Genomic DNA, 17,667 nt, shown 5'->3' with positions numbered 1-17,667 from the left:
AAGCATATATATTCAATTTCACATATAGGTTATTAGAGAATATTGAGTAGAGTTCCTGTGCTATAAATAGGTCCTTGTTAGTTATTTTGCATATAGTGGTGTGTATCTGTTAATCCCAAACTCCTAATTTATCCCTCCCTCACCTTTCCCTTTCGCTAAGCATAGGTTTGTTTTCTGTCTGTGGATCTATTTCTGTTTTGCAAATACATTCATTTGTATCATTTGACAAATGAGTTTTTTACCTGGGTAACTCAAAGCTCTATCAAGACAGAGAATATTGGACGTCCCTGGTGGTCCAGTGGTTGAGAGTCTGCCTGCCAATGCAGGGGACATGGGTTTGATTCCTGGTCCAGGAAGATTCCACATGCTGCGGGGCAATTGAGTCCTCGAGCCACAAATATGGAAGCCCTTGCCCCCTAGAGCCCATGCTTTGCAACAAGAGAAACCACTGCAATGAGAAGCCTGAACACAGCAAACAGAGAGTAGCCCCCACCCTCAGCAACTAGGGAAAGCCCACGCACAGCAACACAAACACAGTGCAGCCCAAAATAAATTTAAAAAAATTTTAAAAAAGAGAATATTGTTGTCACTCCCAAAATGTCCTTTATGCCCCTCCCTGGTCAATCTCCTAGCAGAAGCAGCCACTAATTTTTTCACCATAGATCAGCTTTGCCTGTTCTAGAATTTCATGAACACAAAACAATGTGATATATGTACTCACATTTGTTTATTCATTTAATAGAAAATTTATTCAGCCCAGAGATACACATCTGATGTCTGTTCATGGGGAGTAATGAATGCTCTTGGACTGAACAAAAGGCCAAAGATATTTCTAGCTGTGACCTGTGACCTCCTCCCCCACAATCACATTGTCACTGAGAGACCATAAACCTCTGGGCCTCACAAACAGAAATGCAGGCTACAGGTGCCGCGTGTGCCTTGCATTCTTCCCTGACCGCTCTCACCTATCCACACTGGCCCTGGAGGCCTCTCAGCAGCCCCACCCCCACCTCCACTCACATCCCACACCTGAGCTCCATCTACACTTCTCTACACAGGTGTGCAAGAGGGTGTCACAATCTCAGCCCGGCCCTTGCCCAAGTGGGTAAAAGTACAGGTGGGTAGATGGCTGGAAGGAACTGGACAAGCTGAGGCAGCATGTTGTCTCTTGGTCCTGTCCCGGGGGTAGGGGTGGAGACTAGGCAGGGACTGAAAAATAAAGCACAAAGAGAGGAAACACCACTGGTCCCTGAGCAATCGGGGCTGGACAGCTGAACAGCACCTACCTGGAGTCACAGGGACCCTGGGCATAATGGTTTTGCCTTCCAAGAAGGACCTCAAGATCTCCCTGGAGGTCTTTGCTATTTTCCAGTGGGCCCTTAGTGCCTTTGTTATCGGTGAGTCTTCAGCCTTTGGCAGGGTGACCAGATGTCCTGGTTTGCCTGGGACTGAGAGGTTATAGGTTTTAGCAGGACTTTGGATGCTGAAACCAGGGTTGTTTCAGGTGAATAAGGACAGTTGGCCACCCCAGCCTCCATCTTGACATGCTTGGACACAGTCCTTGTGGAATCTGCGAGTGTGCATGTGGGTCTGGGTGCACACTTGTGCAGGAATGTGTGTGCACATGTGTGTGAGCCACACTTGTGGCTGTTGTGTGTGGTGAGCCCTCCTGGGTCATCAGTGGGTCCTAGAAGGCATGTTTGGGAAAGATGGGGAGCAGTTACACTGAGGCCTGCCAAGGAAATGGGCATAGCTGTGACCTCAGGGACCTGAGCAGACCATCGGTGCAAGACAGTTGTCTTGGTGGCAGAGGGAGCTCTGAAAATCTCTTGTCTGAAAGAATTCATCCATTTATCCATCTATTTTTCACTCTACCCACCCTACAAATCCTTTGTGAAAGTTACTTAGTTGCTGGCTATGGTGCTTTAGGTGCTGATGCAGACCATCCCTATGGGAAGGGGCCTGGAACAAAACTCTCATTTTTAAGTGGTTTAGGTGAGTATTGGCTGGAAGCAAGGGGATGAACTAAATGCCCCTACTTGGAAGATATCTGAGAAGGAAGAATGCAGGTGGACCTTGGGAGCTTGGGGCTTCCTGGTCAATAGGGAGAGTGGGCTAAAGAACAGGGACTGGGGGGCTCAGAGGCCTGCCTGGGGTGAGTACCAGGACCCCTGAATGCTAAGAGAAGAAAAGCAGTGTTAACCTAGGAACGATGGGCAATCAGAGCTAGAAGAGGCCAGGAGAAAGAAAGTCATATGTACCAGCTACTTACTTAGTGCCAGGCATTTTCATAAAATGAAACTTATGGTTTCATTTTAGCCTCCTGCCAGCCTTATAAGGCAGAAGTTATTATCATGCATAATAATACACACTAATAGCTACACACACACATATTGATAGCTTAACTAATATAGTATTAGCTAACATCTGTTGCGCTTTTTACCCCCATACCAGGCACTGTTCTAACCACCTAACGTGGCTATCATCTCCATTGTACAGATACAGAGGCTGAGGTACATGCCATCTAAACGGTCCATCCAAGATCGGACAGCTAGAAAATGGAGGAGCTGGCCTGTGCCTGAGTCCAGAAGGGCCTGATTTTGGCCTATGAATTCCTGTCCCTACCACCTGCATCTCCTTATTTACTGCTGATTGGGAGGCTAGATATGGACGTGGCTGTAGTGTATATGTTAGGCCAGAGAGGAAGGAGGAAGCTAGGCCTTCATTGTATGTACAAATTTCTGACTGAAAGGGGAGAAAAGTCCGCTGCAAATGACCTCTTATTGAGGACCAGGGCCCCAGCTGGGCTTCTCAATCTCCTTCCATGTGACCCAGTCCTTGGGGGCCTTTCCTCAGGAAGGGCTGAGTCCCATTTCTTGAGTTCTTGTCCTATCTCCACAGATTTGCCTCATTAGCACCCCCTCCCCTCACTGCCACCGTGTTCCCATGGCCTAGGAGCTACACTATATTAGGGGAAGAAGTATGACCAGTATGGACAGCCCAGGCCAGGCTAGGGGATGGAACCTCTAGGCTGGTAGCTCCCCTTTCTCACTCTAGTCTAGGATGTTACTCCTTAGAGGTAACCACTGTTAACAGTTTGTGTGTCTATAGCCAGAAATTGGGGCTTCCCTGGTGGTTCAGTTTCTAAAGAATTCACCTGTAATGCGGGAGACCTGGATTCAAGTCCTGGGTTGGGAATATTCCTTGGAGGAGGGCATGGCAACCCACTCCAGTATTCTTGCCTGGAGAATCCCCATGAACAGAGGAGCCTACTGGGCTACAGTGACTAAGCACACAGCCAGAAATTATGGATATACATATGTGTGTGTGAATATATATATATATATATATATATATATTTCACCACATGCAGGGCTTTCCTGGTGGCTCAGTCTGTAAAGAATCCACCTGAAAAGCAGGAGACTGCCTGCAATGCAGGAGACTTGGGTTCAATCCCTGGGTTGGGAAAATCCCCTGGAGAAGGAAATGGCAACCCACTCCAGTGTTCTTGCCTGGTAAATCCCATGAACAAAGGAGCCTGGTAGGCTACAGTCCATGGGCTTGCAAGTCAGACACGACTTAGTGATTAAACCACCACCACCACCATGCCTGTACACACACACATACAGCCAGGATGCAAAAAAACAGGGATGTGAAAAACATAGTCTCTGAGTCAGACTGCCTGTTTTTGAATCACAGCTCTACTCCTTACTATCTGTGCTCCTTGAGCAGTTTATTGATCTTCTCTGAGTCTTGTTTTCTTCATTTGTAAAATGGACATGTGACAGTGGAATAATTGGACTGGCCCATGTATGCTATGGTAACCAACTAATGTGGAAATCTTAGTGGCTTAACTCAACAAATGATTATTTCTTGTTTATGTTAAACACCCAACACAGGTTGGTGGGAGTCTCTGCTCTCTGTGGATGAAAATGTCCAGGCTGTTGGAGGTACCTCAAAACTGTGATGCTGAAAAATGTGGCTTCAGAGATGACCACTGAGTGAGCAGGAAAGGGATCAGGTCTCATGCACACTCCTTTCTGCCACCACCAGAGTGACAGGTGTAAACAACAATGAGCCTTACTTTCAACTTTGATAATTACCAAGTATTCTTATGTATTTATTAGCAATTAGCATTTCTTTCTCTGTTAACAGCTCATTCATGACTTTTGTCCATTTTTCTATTAAATTTGAGTTGACTCTTAGAGGACATGTAAGAGATAGATGAAGAAGCAAGAATGTTCAGGGCAGAGAGTGAGCAATAGCTGAGATGAGGGGAGAGTGTAAAGCATTCAAGAAGCTGCCAGTGGTTAAGTGGGATGAGGGGCTAAGAGCAGCAGAACTGATGCTCAATAAATATTGAATGAAAGGATGAAAGAGTGGGAGAGGGAAGACAGAGGAGACCGGCAAAAGAGGCAGGGGACAGATTGTGCAGGGTTTGTCAATCAAGGAAGTGTTTGGACTTTTTCCTGAAGGCCATGGGAGCCATGACTGGGTTGGGCACAGGGCAATGGCATCAGATTGGTGGTTTTGAGAGATCATTACAGCTTTGGGTACCAAACTGATTATAGGAAGAGACTGTCATTCTAATTCAGGTCAGAGATTGTGGTGATTTGGCCCAGACCAGTCATAATTGTGAAGGGGAGAAGAGGCATTCAAGAAATTGGAGTAGAGTTCATAGGACTTGATGATCAGATGTGGGAGAGAGAAAGGGAGGAGGCGAGACTGAGGGTTCAGGGATCAGTGTGAGCTAGTGGAGCAGGCGGAACAGAGAAGGAGGAGAGTGGGTGAAAGCAGGGTGAGGACAGAGAGAAGCTTCCTCGAGGGCTCTTAATTAGAGCCTGACTTCGGGCTATATGGAGAGTGAGCCTGGGACAGAAGAGTGTTGGGCCTGGGCTCCCAGGAGGTGATGGTTCCAGTGCTTGTCCGTCAAAGCTTTCCCAGCTCTTCACCCTATGAATCTGCAATGGAATCATATCCGTTTGGACCCTGATGACCTTGAGACAAGACCATCACACGAAGTCTGTGAGGAAGATAAGGCAGAGCTGGTGTTGCTATCCCCACTTTGCCAGTGTGAAGCTCAAAGTCTTGTTTGTGGTCATTCTCATGCGTGTCACCACCTGAAGCTGCACTGCCTCCCAAGATATCCCCAACACTGTCTGGGTTCAAGCAAAGCCTAAAAGAAACAAATCTCTTCTGGACTATACCCATGCCTCTCTTTATTTCTTGAGAAAGTCAAGTAGTTTTGTAAAGTGAAGTCACTCAGTCGTGTCCGACTCTTTGCGACCCCGTGGACTGTAGCCCACCAGGCTCCTCTGTTCATGGGGTTCTCCAGGCAAGAATACTGGAGTGGGTTGCCATTTCCTTCTCCAGGGGGATCTTCCTGATGAACCCAGGTCTCCTGCATTGCAGGCAGATGCTTTAACCTCTGAGCCACCAGGGAAGCCCTAGTTTTGTAAGGAGTATATCAAAACCTGAAAGTGCTGGCCTTTGCTCCACGCTTAGATATGTTCCCTAGAGGCAGCTATTCTCAACTTTGTTAGCTCTTTTTTTCAGGTATTTACCTCCATATGTCTAAACTTTACTATTTAAAATGTCTAAATATTACTATTTTCCAATGTAACAATTTTAGATAGTATCACTGACTTCCTAATATGGAACATTAGATTTCAGCTCAATATATGCCTTTTCCCCCATAACCACCTAGGTTGTTTTATTTAAACCTCTAACTATGACTAGTAAATCTTCTCCATAGACCAGCTATTTAGTGCACTATGATTATACTTCCTTTCTTGTGCAACTTCTTGTTTTCTCTGGAATTCATAATTGCTTCATTTTATTTTTTTACCTTTATTTTTTATTTAAAAATTTGTTGGAGTATAGATGATTTACTATGTTTAGTTTCAGGTGTACAGCAAAGTGATTCAGTTATACATATATTCATTCTTTTTCAGATTCATTTGCACATATAGGCTACTACAGAATATTAAGTAGAGTTCCATGTGGTATTCAGTAGATCCTTGTTGGTTATCCATTTTATATATAGTAGTGTATATATTAATCCCAAGGTCCTAATCTATCCATTCTCCCCATCCATATTTCTCTTTTGATCACCACAAGTTTGTTTTTGAAATCTGTGAGTCTGCCTTGTAAATAAATTCATTTATATCAGTTTTTAAAACTTAGGTTCTGCATATGAGTGAAGTCATATGGTATTTGTCTTTGTGTGACTTACTTCACTTAGTATGAGAACTCCAGGTCCTTCCATGTTGTTACAGATGGTATTATTTCATTCTTTTTATGACTCAGTAACGTTCCATTCCACATACGTACCACATCGTTGCTCTCCATTCCCCTGTCAATGGACATTTAGGTTGCTTCCATGTCTTGGCCATTGTAAACAGTGCTGCAATGAACACTGAGGTGCATGTAGCCTTTCAGACCATGTGTCTCTTCAGATGTATGCCCAGGAGTAGAATTGCTGGATCATATGGCACTTCTACTTTTAGTTTTTTAAGGAGCTTCCACACGGTTCTCCATAGTGGTTGCACCAATTTACTTTCCCACCAATAGTGCAAAAGGGTTCCTTTTTCTCCACATCCCCTCTCGCATTTATTGTTCATAGATTTCTTGATGATGGCCATTCTGACTGGTGTGAGATGATACTTCATTGTAGTTTTGATTTGTATTTCTCTAATAACTAGTGATATTAAACATCTTTTCATGTGTTTTTTGGCCATCTGTATGTCTTCTTTGGAGAAATGTCTAGATATCCTGAACATTTTTTGATTGGTTAATTGCCTCATTTTAAATTTTAGTTATCTCTTAGTTATCTATCAGTTGTCAAGAATTCATCCCCAAACTCTCCACAAACACGTCAGGAATCTACACATTTCCTCTCCTTCACCACCAGCATTTTTTATTTCCTTGAGGACCTCGCTGGTGGAGTCCAGCATCCTCCTGTTACAGTCCAGTCTCATGCACCACTGTCACCTCCAGGACCCGTGAGGCACCCTGGGTGCACAGTCTAAGAAGGTGTTCATGCTCAGCGCTGTGCAAGTGTTGGGTCAGTATTTGCCTGACCCCGAGAGTGAATGTCTCCTTGAGTTTTGTGCCCTGGGTGCCATGCTCTCCTCACTCTATTCCTGGCCCTGCTCACTTCCTTCCTTTGTTGGATTTCTTTTTACCTGGATCCCATGCTATCCTCTGTCTTGCTTTACTCCCTCATTTTTGTGGAGCACATCCTCCACTAGTTTCCTGAGAAAGGGATGTGGGAAACAAACTCTCTGACTATATGTCTGAAATTGTCTTTATTCTCTCTTCATACTTGATTAATAATTTGGCTGCATATAGAATATCCTAGCTATGTCTAGTGTAAGTATCTGAGTCTAGAGTCTCTTTGGTTAATTTTATTTCAGAGAACGATGCTCCCATGGCCCAGCTGTGTAGTGAAGGAGAAGAGGTCTGGGGTTTTAACTACTTCTTTGATACATTTTCCATCAAGCCCTGTTACATCTGCTTTTTCTAATACCTGGTGTTTGCAAATTCTGAGTCTTTTCTAGATTCTCTAGTACAAACAGGCTTACTCTTGTAGACACTCCCCCTCACAAGTAATCACATTTCAACTTTCTTGTTCTCAGTCAGTTAATCCCTCCTCTGCCCACTGTCTAGCAGGCAAACATTTTGCTGACAGCGTTCAGTCACTTTTGGCATCTCTCTGATTCTCTTTTTCCTTGCAGAATCTCTATTTTTTAAAACATCCTGTGATAATTTTCATGAGGCTGCAGCAAGGAGTCACGATAAAACTTGTGTTCATTCTGCCATGTTCAATTATGAGTGTTTCATGTCTTTTCTAACCTTTCTTTTGACCCCCTTTCTCTCGCTGTCTTATTCACAGTTATTTTAAAAAATGAGTCCAGTAAGAATCCTGAGCATGGCTCCCTGTGACTCATCTCCATGAAGTCTGTCCTAACTACTCTAACCTACATTGTTCCTATCTTGTTCGAGCTCAGCATGGTCCATACCGTATTCTGGTACAGTCTCCTTTGTTTCTTGTTTGCCAACTTGCATGCTCCCAACCTGGCTGAAGGTTATCATCCTCTTTCTCTGGCATTCTGTTCACCTTCTCAGAGACGATATGGAGAGAAAAATGTGAGTTGGAGGAAGACTATTCCTGGCTCTGTCTCTCCAGGACTCCTAAATTCTGGTGGCCAAATCAGGGAGACCCACCACTGACTCCCTGCCACTGACTGCAGCCCAGAGTGCTGCTGGTGCAGGCCCTGGGGGGAGAGGGCTGACTGCACGGAGCACAGCAAGGGAGGAAAACACCTTGTCTCCTAGACTCAAAACAAGTTCCCAAGGCTAGGGCAGATGCTGGGGCTCTGGGCACGCAGGCATGTGCTGGGGTGAGGAAGTAAGATGGTAATGTGAGCCTGGCTGAGAGTGCTTGTGACCTTGCGGTAGACATAGCCCCAGAGGGAGGGCAAGTGTGAGGCGCTGTTCGCAGTTCATTGACTCTGGCCTGGGCTCCCTCCAGTGATCACCGTGATCGCCGTCAACCTCTACCTGGTGGTGTTCACGCCGTACTGGCCCGTTACCGTGCTCATGCTTACCTGGCTGGCTTTTGACTGGAAGACCCCTGAGAGAGGTGAGGGCCCTGGAAGTGCTGTTGCCACTCGCCACATGCTCTTTCTTTCTCTCCTTATACTCCTGCCAATTCCCTGGCAGCCCTTCAGCCTGACCTTGTCTGGGCTGGAGGTGAGGGAAGGGGTCTTTTCAAGGTGCCAAGTGAGGCCCAGGTGGGAACTGGAGTGGGCTTGGGGAGGGGCGGCTAGTACAGCAGAGAGCTAGGGCTGTTCCAAACAGGCCCTGAAGTTCATTCCCAGCCTGGTTGTCACTTAAGGGGGCAGGACACGGTAAGGGCTGAGGGCACCCAGAGATAACAGGGTGGACAAAGCTCAGCTCCATCAGCTTTGTTTTCAGGTGGCCGCCGGTTTACCTGCGTGAGGAAATGGTGCCTGTGGAAGCAGTACTGTGACTACTTCCCACTCAAGGTGAGGAGTCCCAGATCCCCACTTGGGCCCCAGGCCCAGCCCTGACTCCCTGTGGCAGCAGCTGAGGCAGGGCGGGGGGCGGGGGCATAATTCACATTGAGGCCCATGTGAATGAAGCTCCCCAGAGTTTTGTGTTACCTCATCTGCACGGCCAGACATGACAGCCCTTTCCTTTCTAGGTCTCTGGCCGAAAGAGAGGAACTCTTCCCTGGCTATATCTCTCTTGACTCCACTTTCCTCCACAGCTTCTGAAGACTCATGATCTCTCCCCCAGCCTCAACTATATCGTCGCCTGCCACCCTCATGGGCTCTTGTCCCATTCATGGTTTGGCCACTTTGCCACAGAGATGTCAGGCTTCTCCAAGACATTTCCTGGCATCACTCCTTATGTCCTCACACTGGGGGCCTTTTTCTGGGTGCCTTTCCTCAGAGAATATATCATGTCTACAGGTGAGTTGGCTCCTGGGATGGAAAGCTGAAGAAATACATGGCTGCCTGAGAGAGAAGTATTGGGTAAATAGGTGAGAACAAGGCCGGCTCTGTGATCCCCTCTGGTCTGAAAAGCTACTTTAGGCTCAGCTGCCTAAAAGAGCCCTTTCCTAAAGAGGGTTCTCCCCACCTTAGAAGAAGTAGGGAGGAAAGTTAGGAGGTTTAGCAGGTCACCAATGATCTTTTGGTTTTTCCTGCCTACCAGGGGCCTGCTCTGTGAGCCAATCCTCCATGGACTTCCTGCTTACCCGTAGAGGCACAGGCAACATGCTGATTGTGGTGGTTGGCGGCCTGGCTGAGTGCAAATATAGCCTGCCTGGATCTACCACTCTGTTCCTGAAGGGCCGCACTGGCTTCGTACGCACGGCCCTTCAGCACGGGTAAGGACACTCCTGGTCCAGACTGGGGAGAGGAGATCCAAAAGCCCAGCAGGGAAGGAGGAAGAGGTTTTGAGGAAATGATATTTAAAGAGGGAGGCATAAAGTTGCTTCTGTTGTGGAATAGAGGCTGTGTCAGGTTCTAGAGGCATTTCTGTTTCTGAAGAAAGGCCAACAGGCCAGCCTGGAACCTTATCTGCCTCAGACTAGCATCTCATCTGGACCAGTCTCTCTAAAAAGGTGACTGGCTGCAACTGTATGTCAGAGAAAGCCAAAATTTCCATGTGGGTGAAAGGGAAGAAACCAAAAAGAAATGGCCCTTGACTCCTAGCTTCCAGTGTCTCGGACAATGTGGGTTTACAGGAGGGTCTGGGACTCGCTGGGGCTTCCCTGGTGGCTCAGATGGTAAGAAATCTGCCTATGATACGGGAGACCCAGGTTCGATCCCTGGGTCAGGTTGATCCCCTGGAGAAGGGAATGGCACCCATTCCGGTATTCTTGCCTGGAGAATCCCATGGACAGAGAAGCCTGGCGGGTACAGTCTGTGGGATCACAAAGAGTTGGACATGACAGAGCGACTAACACACACACAGTGGGGCTCGCTTCCCTTAGCTCGCAGGCAGCCTTGGGTAGACCACGCATTGCTTCCACTTAGTTTGGACCTGGGCCTAGCTGGGTTAAGGGCTGAAGGAACTTACAAGGAGACCTAGGGAGCACTGGTGGTCAGCCTACATTCCTAACCATCAGAGAACATGCTTTTCTTTTTCAGGGTGGCTCTAATCCCAGCGTACTCCTTTGGGGAGACAGAACTCTACAAACAGTACACTTTCACCCCAGGGGGCTTCATCAATCGCTTCCAGAAGTGGTTCCAGAGTATGGTGCACATCTACCCTTGTGCTTTCTATGGGCGTGGCTTCACTGAGAACTCCCTGGGCTTTCTGCCCTACGCTCAGCCTGTTACCACCATTGGTAAGTGGGCCCTTCAGCTGGCAGCCACGTCTAGGACACAGGATCTGGTTCCAATGCTAGACCTTGGCTCTGGCCGTGTTCAGAGGCAGGGAGGCTGGCCAGGATGTGTGTAGGGTAGGGGGAAGCATGGGGGAGAACCTGGGCTGGAGGCCCCTTCTGAGGAGTGAGCCACTGTGATGCTTTTCCCTCTAACTTCTCCATCTCCCCTGGCAGTTGGGAAGCCTCTACCACTGCCCAAGATTGAGAACCCAAGCAAGAAGACGGTGGCTAAATACCACGCAATCTATGTGGATGCCCTGCGCCAACTGTTTGACCAGCACAAGACCAAGTTTGGCTTCTCAGAGGCCCAAGAGCTGGTGGTAACTTGACAGACACCCCCACGGCCTCTCAGCCTGGTTGGAAGGTGTAGCAACAGGACTTTTGTATGACTCCTGCTCCTTACTTGGTCAGTCCTTGGAGTGACGGCTTTGTGTGTGTGGGTGCCTGCTTGGCTGTTTTCTGCATCCCTCTTCCTCCTTCATTTCTCTCCTTCGAGCTCTTCTCTGACTTTACCTTGGGGTTACAAGGAGATGACCCCAAAGGCAGGGAAGGCCCTGGGGAGAGGTGTCCTGAAACCTCCCTCACATGCACTCACTCAGCATCAGAACTGAGAAGAGAATAAAAAGCCCACCTCTGATACTGTCTGTGCCCCAACCAGCCTGTTCCCTAGGACCCCTGCTCTTGTCTCTTTCCCTTTAGCTCTTAAGCAGCCCTATCTTCTGGCATCAAGGCTTCTCAGGACCAGTGGCCTTGATGTCCAGTGGGCTTTGAATTCAGGCCTCTCCACCTTCAAACCCTATGACTTGAAACAACCAGTCTTCTCTGTTTCCTCATCTGTAAAATGAGACAAATAGTTCCTCCAGTGCTTACTTCAAAGGTTGGTGGGATAATACTGAATGTGATTGAACTTTGCATACTGGAGAGCTCCACAAATTATTCTGCCCACTTCTTATCCCTGAGCAAACAATGCCCTACATGTTATGACATCTCAATGTTTAGAATAAAGTTTATCCAATTAAAAACATTCTAATCTATTTTTATTGTTATTTTTTCAAGTTTGTCTATTTTATTTTTCATTTGTTTGCCACTCAGCCCATGGGATTTTAGTTCTCTTACCAGAGATCAAACCCGTGCCCCCTGCACTGCAAGTGAGGAGTCTTAACCACTGGACAGCCAGGGAAATTCCTAATTTTTAAAGAAGAAAGTTGACACTGTAGGATCTTGTCAACAGTTGTTTGAAAGTTTAAGTAACCTTTATAGTTGGATGAGCTTGGGGAGCTACTTTAACTCTTTAATGTTGGTCTCATCTGCAAAATGAGTGATACGTCATGGGGAGCTGGAGGCTGGATCTACCCAAGCTGTTTTGGGCCCAGGCCTGAAGAATGTTACAGAAGTCAGAGTCTCAAGCTGAGGGTGACTCCCTGCTGTGTCTTCACCTCAGGAAAATGTTCGTTTTTGCATGACCCCTAGCCTATTGGACATGTGGTTACAGGAAAAGACCCAGGTGATGGGGATGGGTGCATGTGGGCTGGGGCACAGAGAGGATATGGGATGTTCTGACAGGAAACTCAGACCACCTTGCTTCTGCTGCCCCTTCTGAAATGGGTGCCTCAGTTCTTCTCCAAGTTCATGTGTGGTGTCAAAGAAGCATGTAGTGGAATTCCCTGGTGGTCCAGGGGTTAGGATTCCAGGCTTTCAGGAACCTGCTGAGGGCACAGATTCAGTCCTGGTCAGGGAACTAAGATCCCACAAGCCACCCCAAGCCCTCCAAAAGGCACCTAGCAGGTAGGAAGTGCTCAGGCTGATTTTAAGAACAAGGGGAAAAAGCTTTATTTGCAAAGAATAAACCATTAATTTACACAAACTTACATCCCGGTTTATATACATTATGTATAGTTTATATACACAGTATCTCACACTGGATGCTGATCCCCAAAGCAGCATCGGGCCTGCTCCAGGCCACCCTCACCATGCAGCCCTTCTCCCATCTCAGCTGGAAGCTTTCTGACTAAAGAAATGACATATCCCAACTCCACTTGGAGAGAACCCTAAAATGGATTACAAGGAAAAAATCCAGTTCTTTTTTGTGCTCACACGGCCTAGGTTAGACTTCAGGCAGGGGGGAGTCCTGAGGTAGCGCCAGGACTCCCTGCAGTTGGGCCTGTCCAGAGGCTTCCATCCTGAGGCAGAAGCTGGGGGAAGCGCCCTGGGGAAGGAAGCACTTTGACAAAGGCTGTGGCCACGCATTCCCTGCCTGACCAGGCTCCGGAAGGGGGCCAAGCACTTCCAGACTTGAGTCTGTGGGTTGCAGAAAGAAGGGGGCTGTGTGGGACACGGACTGTGCCTCCCTCACCTTGCTGAGTCTGGAGGTTGGGGCCCCCACACCTCAGGAAGGTCACCTTCCCACTCTGGACCTCAGTTTTCCACATGGGTAGGGTAGAAGGTAGGTTGGGCTAGATTACTTCTAAGGGCCTCTTGAGTTCTTAATTTCTCTGAATCTATTTGCATCCACCAGAAGTTACATAAAACACACGTATTCACACATGGCTCAAACTCTTTGTTCACCTTCAGGGTTCCTAGCCCTTTATTGCTCATCAAAAGAGATTTGGCTCAGGATGGATGAAGGGGGTCCCCAACAGCTGCCTTTTGTGCCAGCTTTGGCTGTTGGAGCCGGAGCAGCTGGCAAAGCCCCCACTACGCAATTCTCCTTCAAACCTCTGTCATCTGCTTGCTCACAAATGTCCTCATCCCATCCTCCGTGCTAGCCTCAGCTTTCTAAAGCCATGTTGGTGTAATTCCAAGGGGTGAATCTAGCTCCACATTCTCTTAAGAGTAAATGACTTCAATAACTTTGCAGCAACAGGGCTCCCCAGCTACCTCTTGCTTCCCTCATCATCCCACTCCCTCCAGAGCTGTATTTGAAGGGTCACAATGAATAAGAGTCCTGTGTGAATCCCATTTTCCCTCTAATCCCCTCCATACCTAGAGAAGAGGGTTGGTGTCAGAATGCCCTTTAGTGGTACAATTAGGAAGTCTTTTGCTTCCCTCGTCTCATCCAGACCTCTCTTGGGTTTTCTTTGCATCCCTGAGAGATCCTGGTAATACAGAGGTCTCTGTGGTATGGCAGAAAGAGATAAGGAGTCACTCTGTAGCTGTGGGAAGTGACTGGCTCCTGTAACTTGTCTGAAGGGTAACCAGAGGAGGCCCTTGTCCACAGGAGGGGCCCCATGCACAGTGGTTGGTTCACTGGTTGGTTCTTTCATTGGATGAAAGAACACAAAGGGTATCTGTTCTGTGGGTACTGGAGGCCTGCTGCTTGGGCATGCTACCAAGACGATTCTTCTGAACACAAAAGCTCTAAGGCCGATGGGAGTTTCCCAAAGAAATGGCCGACTCTTTTGTCCCAGAGCCCTTGGCAGTCAAGAGAAAAGGCATTACCATCAAGGAACGAAAATGAGCCTCTCTGCGTTTCTCCCTAGATTCCTCAAGGATTTGGGGTCCATATTACCATTTTGATTGGTTCTCTCTTGTATTCTAAATTCAAAACAATGCTGGGGAAGAACAGAAGAGCTTCACAGTCAGACCTGGTTGAAAGCCCCAGGTATGACTTAAGTTGGGTGAGATCTTGCTCAAAGCACTCAACCTCTGAGCTTCATCTAAATGATAGGGTTGGTAATATTATCAATGGAGATAGAGAAAACACAAACTTTAAGGAGAGGTTCTCATCAGATTCTGCTAACTGAGGACTGTCTAAGGCACTTTATAGGATCTGGGGTCAAACATGCCTCAAGCTTGCCTCATCTGGGGTGGGAAGACTATCATTAGCAACCACATAATGGGGGAGTAGCTCACTCCCTCTTGCTCTGATTCTTGAAGGGCCAAGCAGCATAGTTTCTTAAAAAACGAAGGCACAGCAGGGAAATGAGTACCTGTTGTTCTTGGTAGATTTCAGCTGCTGAAGGATCTTACTCCCTTTCTCTGCAAAAGGAAATTTGTTCCAGGAGTAAAAGTAGCAGATTCTACAAGACTGGCTCTCTCAGCTTTGGGCTACAGACCCAGCACCCAGACTGGGCCCAGACAGTTAGAAATAAGACCCTTGAATGATCCTATCATGATTCGATGGGAAGCTTGAGGGTGGGGGAAAGAGGTCTTTGGGCCTGACTAGAGGGCGCAAGCCTGCCCATTGCCTAGACACTGCCTCCTCTTGAGCCTGGATTCAGGGAAGCAGCACTGGAATCTATGGTGACTCTTCTGTGCTGTGGTTTTCTGGAGCCAGAGAGAAGAAAGGGGGTGGTATGTGATTAGTAGGGCATCAGTTGTTGTCCTTTCAGACAAGGTCTATGCTAATGACCACTTGGATTGCAATACACTTGAAGAAAATCCTGTCCTATCCCCAGCTCTTACCCTTTCTGGGTCTGATAAAAAGCTCTGCCTTGCTGATACCCAGGGTCAGTCTAGGGTTTGGGAATTTTAGTAGGCTAGCATGGCAGCTGCCTAGATACTAGAATTTGAAGGCACTTTTGGAGGTCATCCAGTCCAACTCTTTGTCCCCAGACGTAACTCGGACTAGATGAATATTTGTGCTGCTTAATACATGGATAACTTCCTTTGTGCCCAGGTAATCTAAAGAGTATCTCAGACTCGCACAAACACAGGTCCCGGGATAGGCACCAGTCTCAGTCAGAGGTAGGCTCTGGCGAGGGAAAAAAATGGGAGTTCTCACCAGGCTGGGAAAGGGACAATTGTGCAGGCACCCGGGCAGTTTTCTGAGCTTGGAGCACAGGTGTAAACAAAGTGAAAGACATGTGGCCCCAAGCATGGCCTCTGGTTCTTATACAGGCAGGTGTATGGCCATGCCCTGCAACTGCTTCAAGGAAAAGCAAACCTCTCCCCAAAGCCCTGCCAACTGCTGGCACACGGATCAGTGAGAGTGGGAAGACCATCTGGCAGGCTTCTGCCCTGGTTTCTGTAACAAGCACCTGCATTTCCTTCCTTGCCCCTTTCCTTAGGCTGCAACGTTACCATCCTACCCCACATGTACCCTTCGAGGTCAAAGGCTTGCCCCACAGTTTGGGCTGTACTGTTGCTACTTCTCGCGTGCTGCCCAAGCCCCTCACTTTAGTGCAACAGAATGACACCAGGGACCTTGAGGTTGTAGTCATGCTAGAAGCAGTCAATGGGGAGCCAAGGAGGAAGGTTCTGCTTCACGCCAACCCTGGGGCTTCATCAACTGTCCTGTTCACTCCAGGTCAATCTGGAAAGTCAAGTTGGCCTTGTCATCTTGGAATTACTGGGGAATAAATAGCACTGGGAAATTTTTCTCTGCGGCTGTGACACCCACATACCTCATTCCACAGCAGCACTTAGAGGTTCTGGGAGACTTAGCTCCCTAACCTGGGGTAGGGACATGGGCAGGGGCAAAACGAGGTTGGAGGGATCTAGGATGCAGGGGCCTCGCCCAGCCTGATGGCCCCGAAGAAGGTGGTGTGCTTGCTCATGTTGATAGAGATGTCAGCGTGCACCATCTTCACGGCGATCTTCTGCCGGGCTTTGAGGAGGCAGACACCTGCTGTATAACAAGTGTTGTAGTTGGTTTTGCCTGTCTCAATACTGCGGGTGCACTGCAGGAAGGGTTTCTCGTCCACCACCACCTCATAGCTGGCGAAGTCAGTGAAGTTGATGTAGTATACCTGGGGGAGAGGCAACAAGAAGGGATTGGGGGCGAGCAGAAGGAGAGGGTGGGGCCCTCCCTGGTGACCAGTAGACAGGACCCACTCATGCGAGTTGCCACTGTGCCTCGTGAAGGGAGCAGTACCACCTGAAGACACGCTAGTCAGACAACAGGACAGGTGGGGCGACAGGCTTATTCACTGTCCAGCCTCCCCTCCATTGGGCTGAGGGGGCTGGAAACCTTCCTTTCAATAGCACATGGCGGGGGGAGACTCTGCAAGGTGAATGTGCCACGCCTCATTCATCCCTTTATCTCCCCTAGTTCCCTACCCCCGCCGGCTGCTCTCTTTGGCCCTAGTGTGAAGCACAGTTCTCCTCACACACTAGGAGCTCGATCAGTGCTGCAGACACAAATGACTATGAATCAATTTTCGATTTCTAGCCCCAGGAACTATTTGTAGATAAACTTAGAAGTCATTGATTCCCCTAAGAGGGCGCAGGAGCAATTTGTGGGTTCTTCAGTTCTTTCTGCTTGTAGCCCCCGTTCCCTGCTGCTGAATTCTCAACAATTCTCCCAGTGCCCCTTGGTCCTCTCGTCTACTGATAGAAGAACAGGTCCAGAGAGATGGAGAGCCATCCGTCACAAATGAGATAAAGAATGTGGAAGGGCAAACTAACTTTACTTGGTGAATAGAAGAAGTGCTAAGCTATGTTCAGTGGCATGACATCCAGGGGATTTTCCCAATTTGCGTGGGGTCCAAGGCCTGAGCCTACCCCCCATTCTAACCCAGGGCAGGCCCAGAGGATTAATTTTTCTCTTCATCACTACCTTATCCATCACACCCCACCCCAAGCTTTGATCCCCGCCCCACATCAAATGGCACTTAGGACAAATGTCCCATAGGACACTGGGATCATACCCCTGGGCTTTGGGACACCCATCTGTCACCCTAAATGACTCTAAGAAAGGTTGCTCCCTTCATAGACTGTTTAGGAGGCAGCAGTGCATTCAGGTGTTAGGACTGCCAAAAAATAAAATAAATTCTATTTTTTAAAAATAAATTTAAAAA

The 17,667-nt window shown here is 47.9% G+C and overlaps 2 protein-coding genes across 5 annotated transcripts in view; one reads left to right on the top strand and one right to left on the bottom strand.

The window, feature by feature from the left end:
* The first annotated feature begins 1,312 nt into the window (after positions 1–1,312).
* Positions 1,313–11,903, top strand: AWAT2 (acyl-CoA wax alcohol acyltransferase 2). Its single transcript, XM_027534888.1, has 7 exons — positions 1,313–1,397; positions 8,537–8,647; positions 8,983–9,053; positions 9,299–9,503; positions 9,748–9,922; positions 10,689–10,888; positions 11,102–11,903. The coding sequence occupies exons 1-7, from the start codon at positions 1,313–1,315 to the stop codon at positions 11,254–11,256; spliced, it is 1,002 nt and encodes a 333-aa protein (XP_027390689.1). The 3' UTR covers positions 11,257–11,903.
* An 829-nt stretch (positions 11,904–12,732) lies between these two features.
* EDA (ectodysplasin A) overlaps positions 12,733–17,667 on the bottom strand; it is a 397,101-nt gene continuing 392,166 nt past the window's right edge. For all 4 annotated transcript variants that reach the window (XM_027533464.1, XM_027533465.1, XM_027533462.1 and 1 more), the window contains exon 8: positions 12,733–16,617. In XM_027533464.1, the coding sequence (XP_027389265.1) occupies positions 16,366–16,617 (252 nt within the window). In that variant the 3' untranslated portion in view covers positions 12,733–16,365. The remainder of the gene's footprint in view (positions 16,618–17,667) is intronic.

Source organism: Bos indicus x Bos taurus, chromosome X (assembly GCF_003369695.1).
Source record: "Bos indicus x Bos taurus breed Angus x Brahman F1 hybrid chromosome X, Bos_hybrid_MaternalHap_v2.0, whole genome shotgun sequence".
Lineage (NCBI taxonomy): Eukaryota > Metazoa > Chordata > Mammalia > Artiodactyla > Bovidae > Bos > Bos indicus x Bos taurus.
Note: the sequence above shows the minus strand (reverse complement) of the source record. Positions and strands in the feature narration are given on the sequence as shown.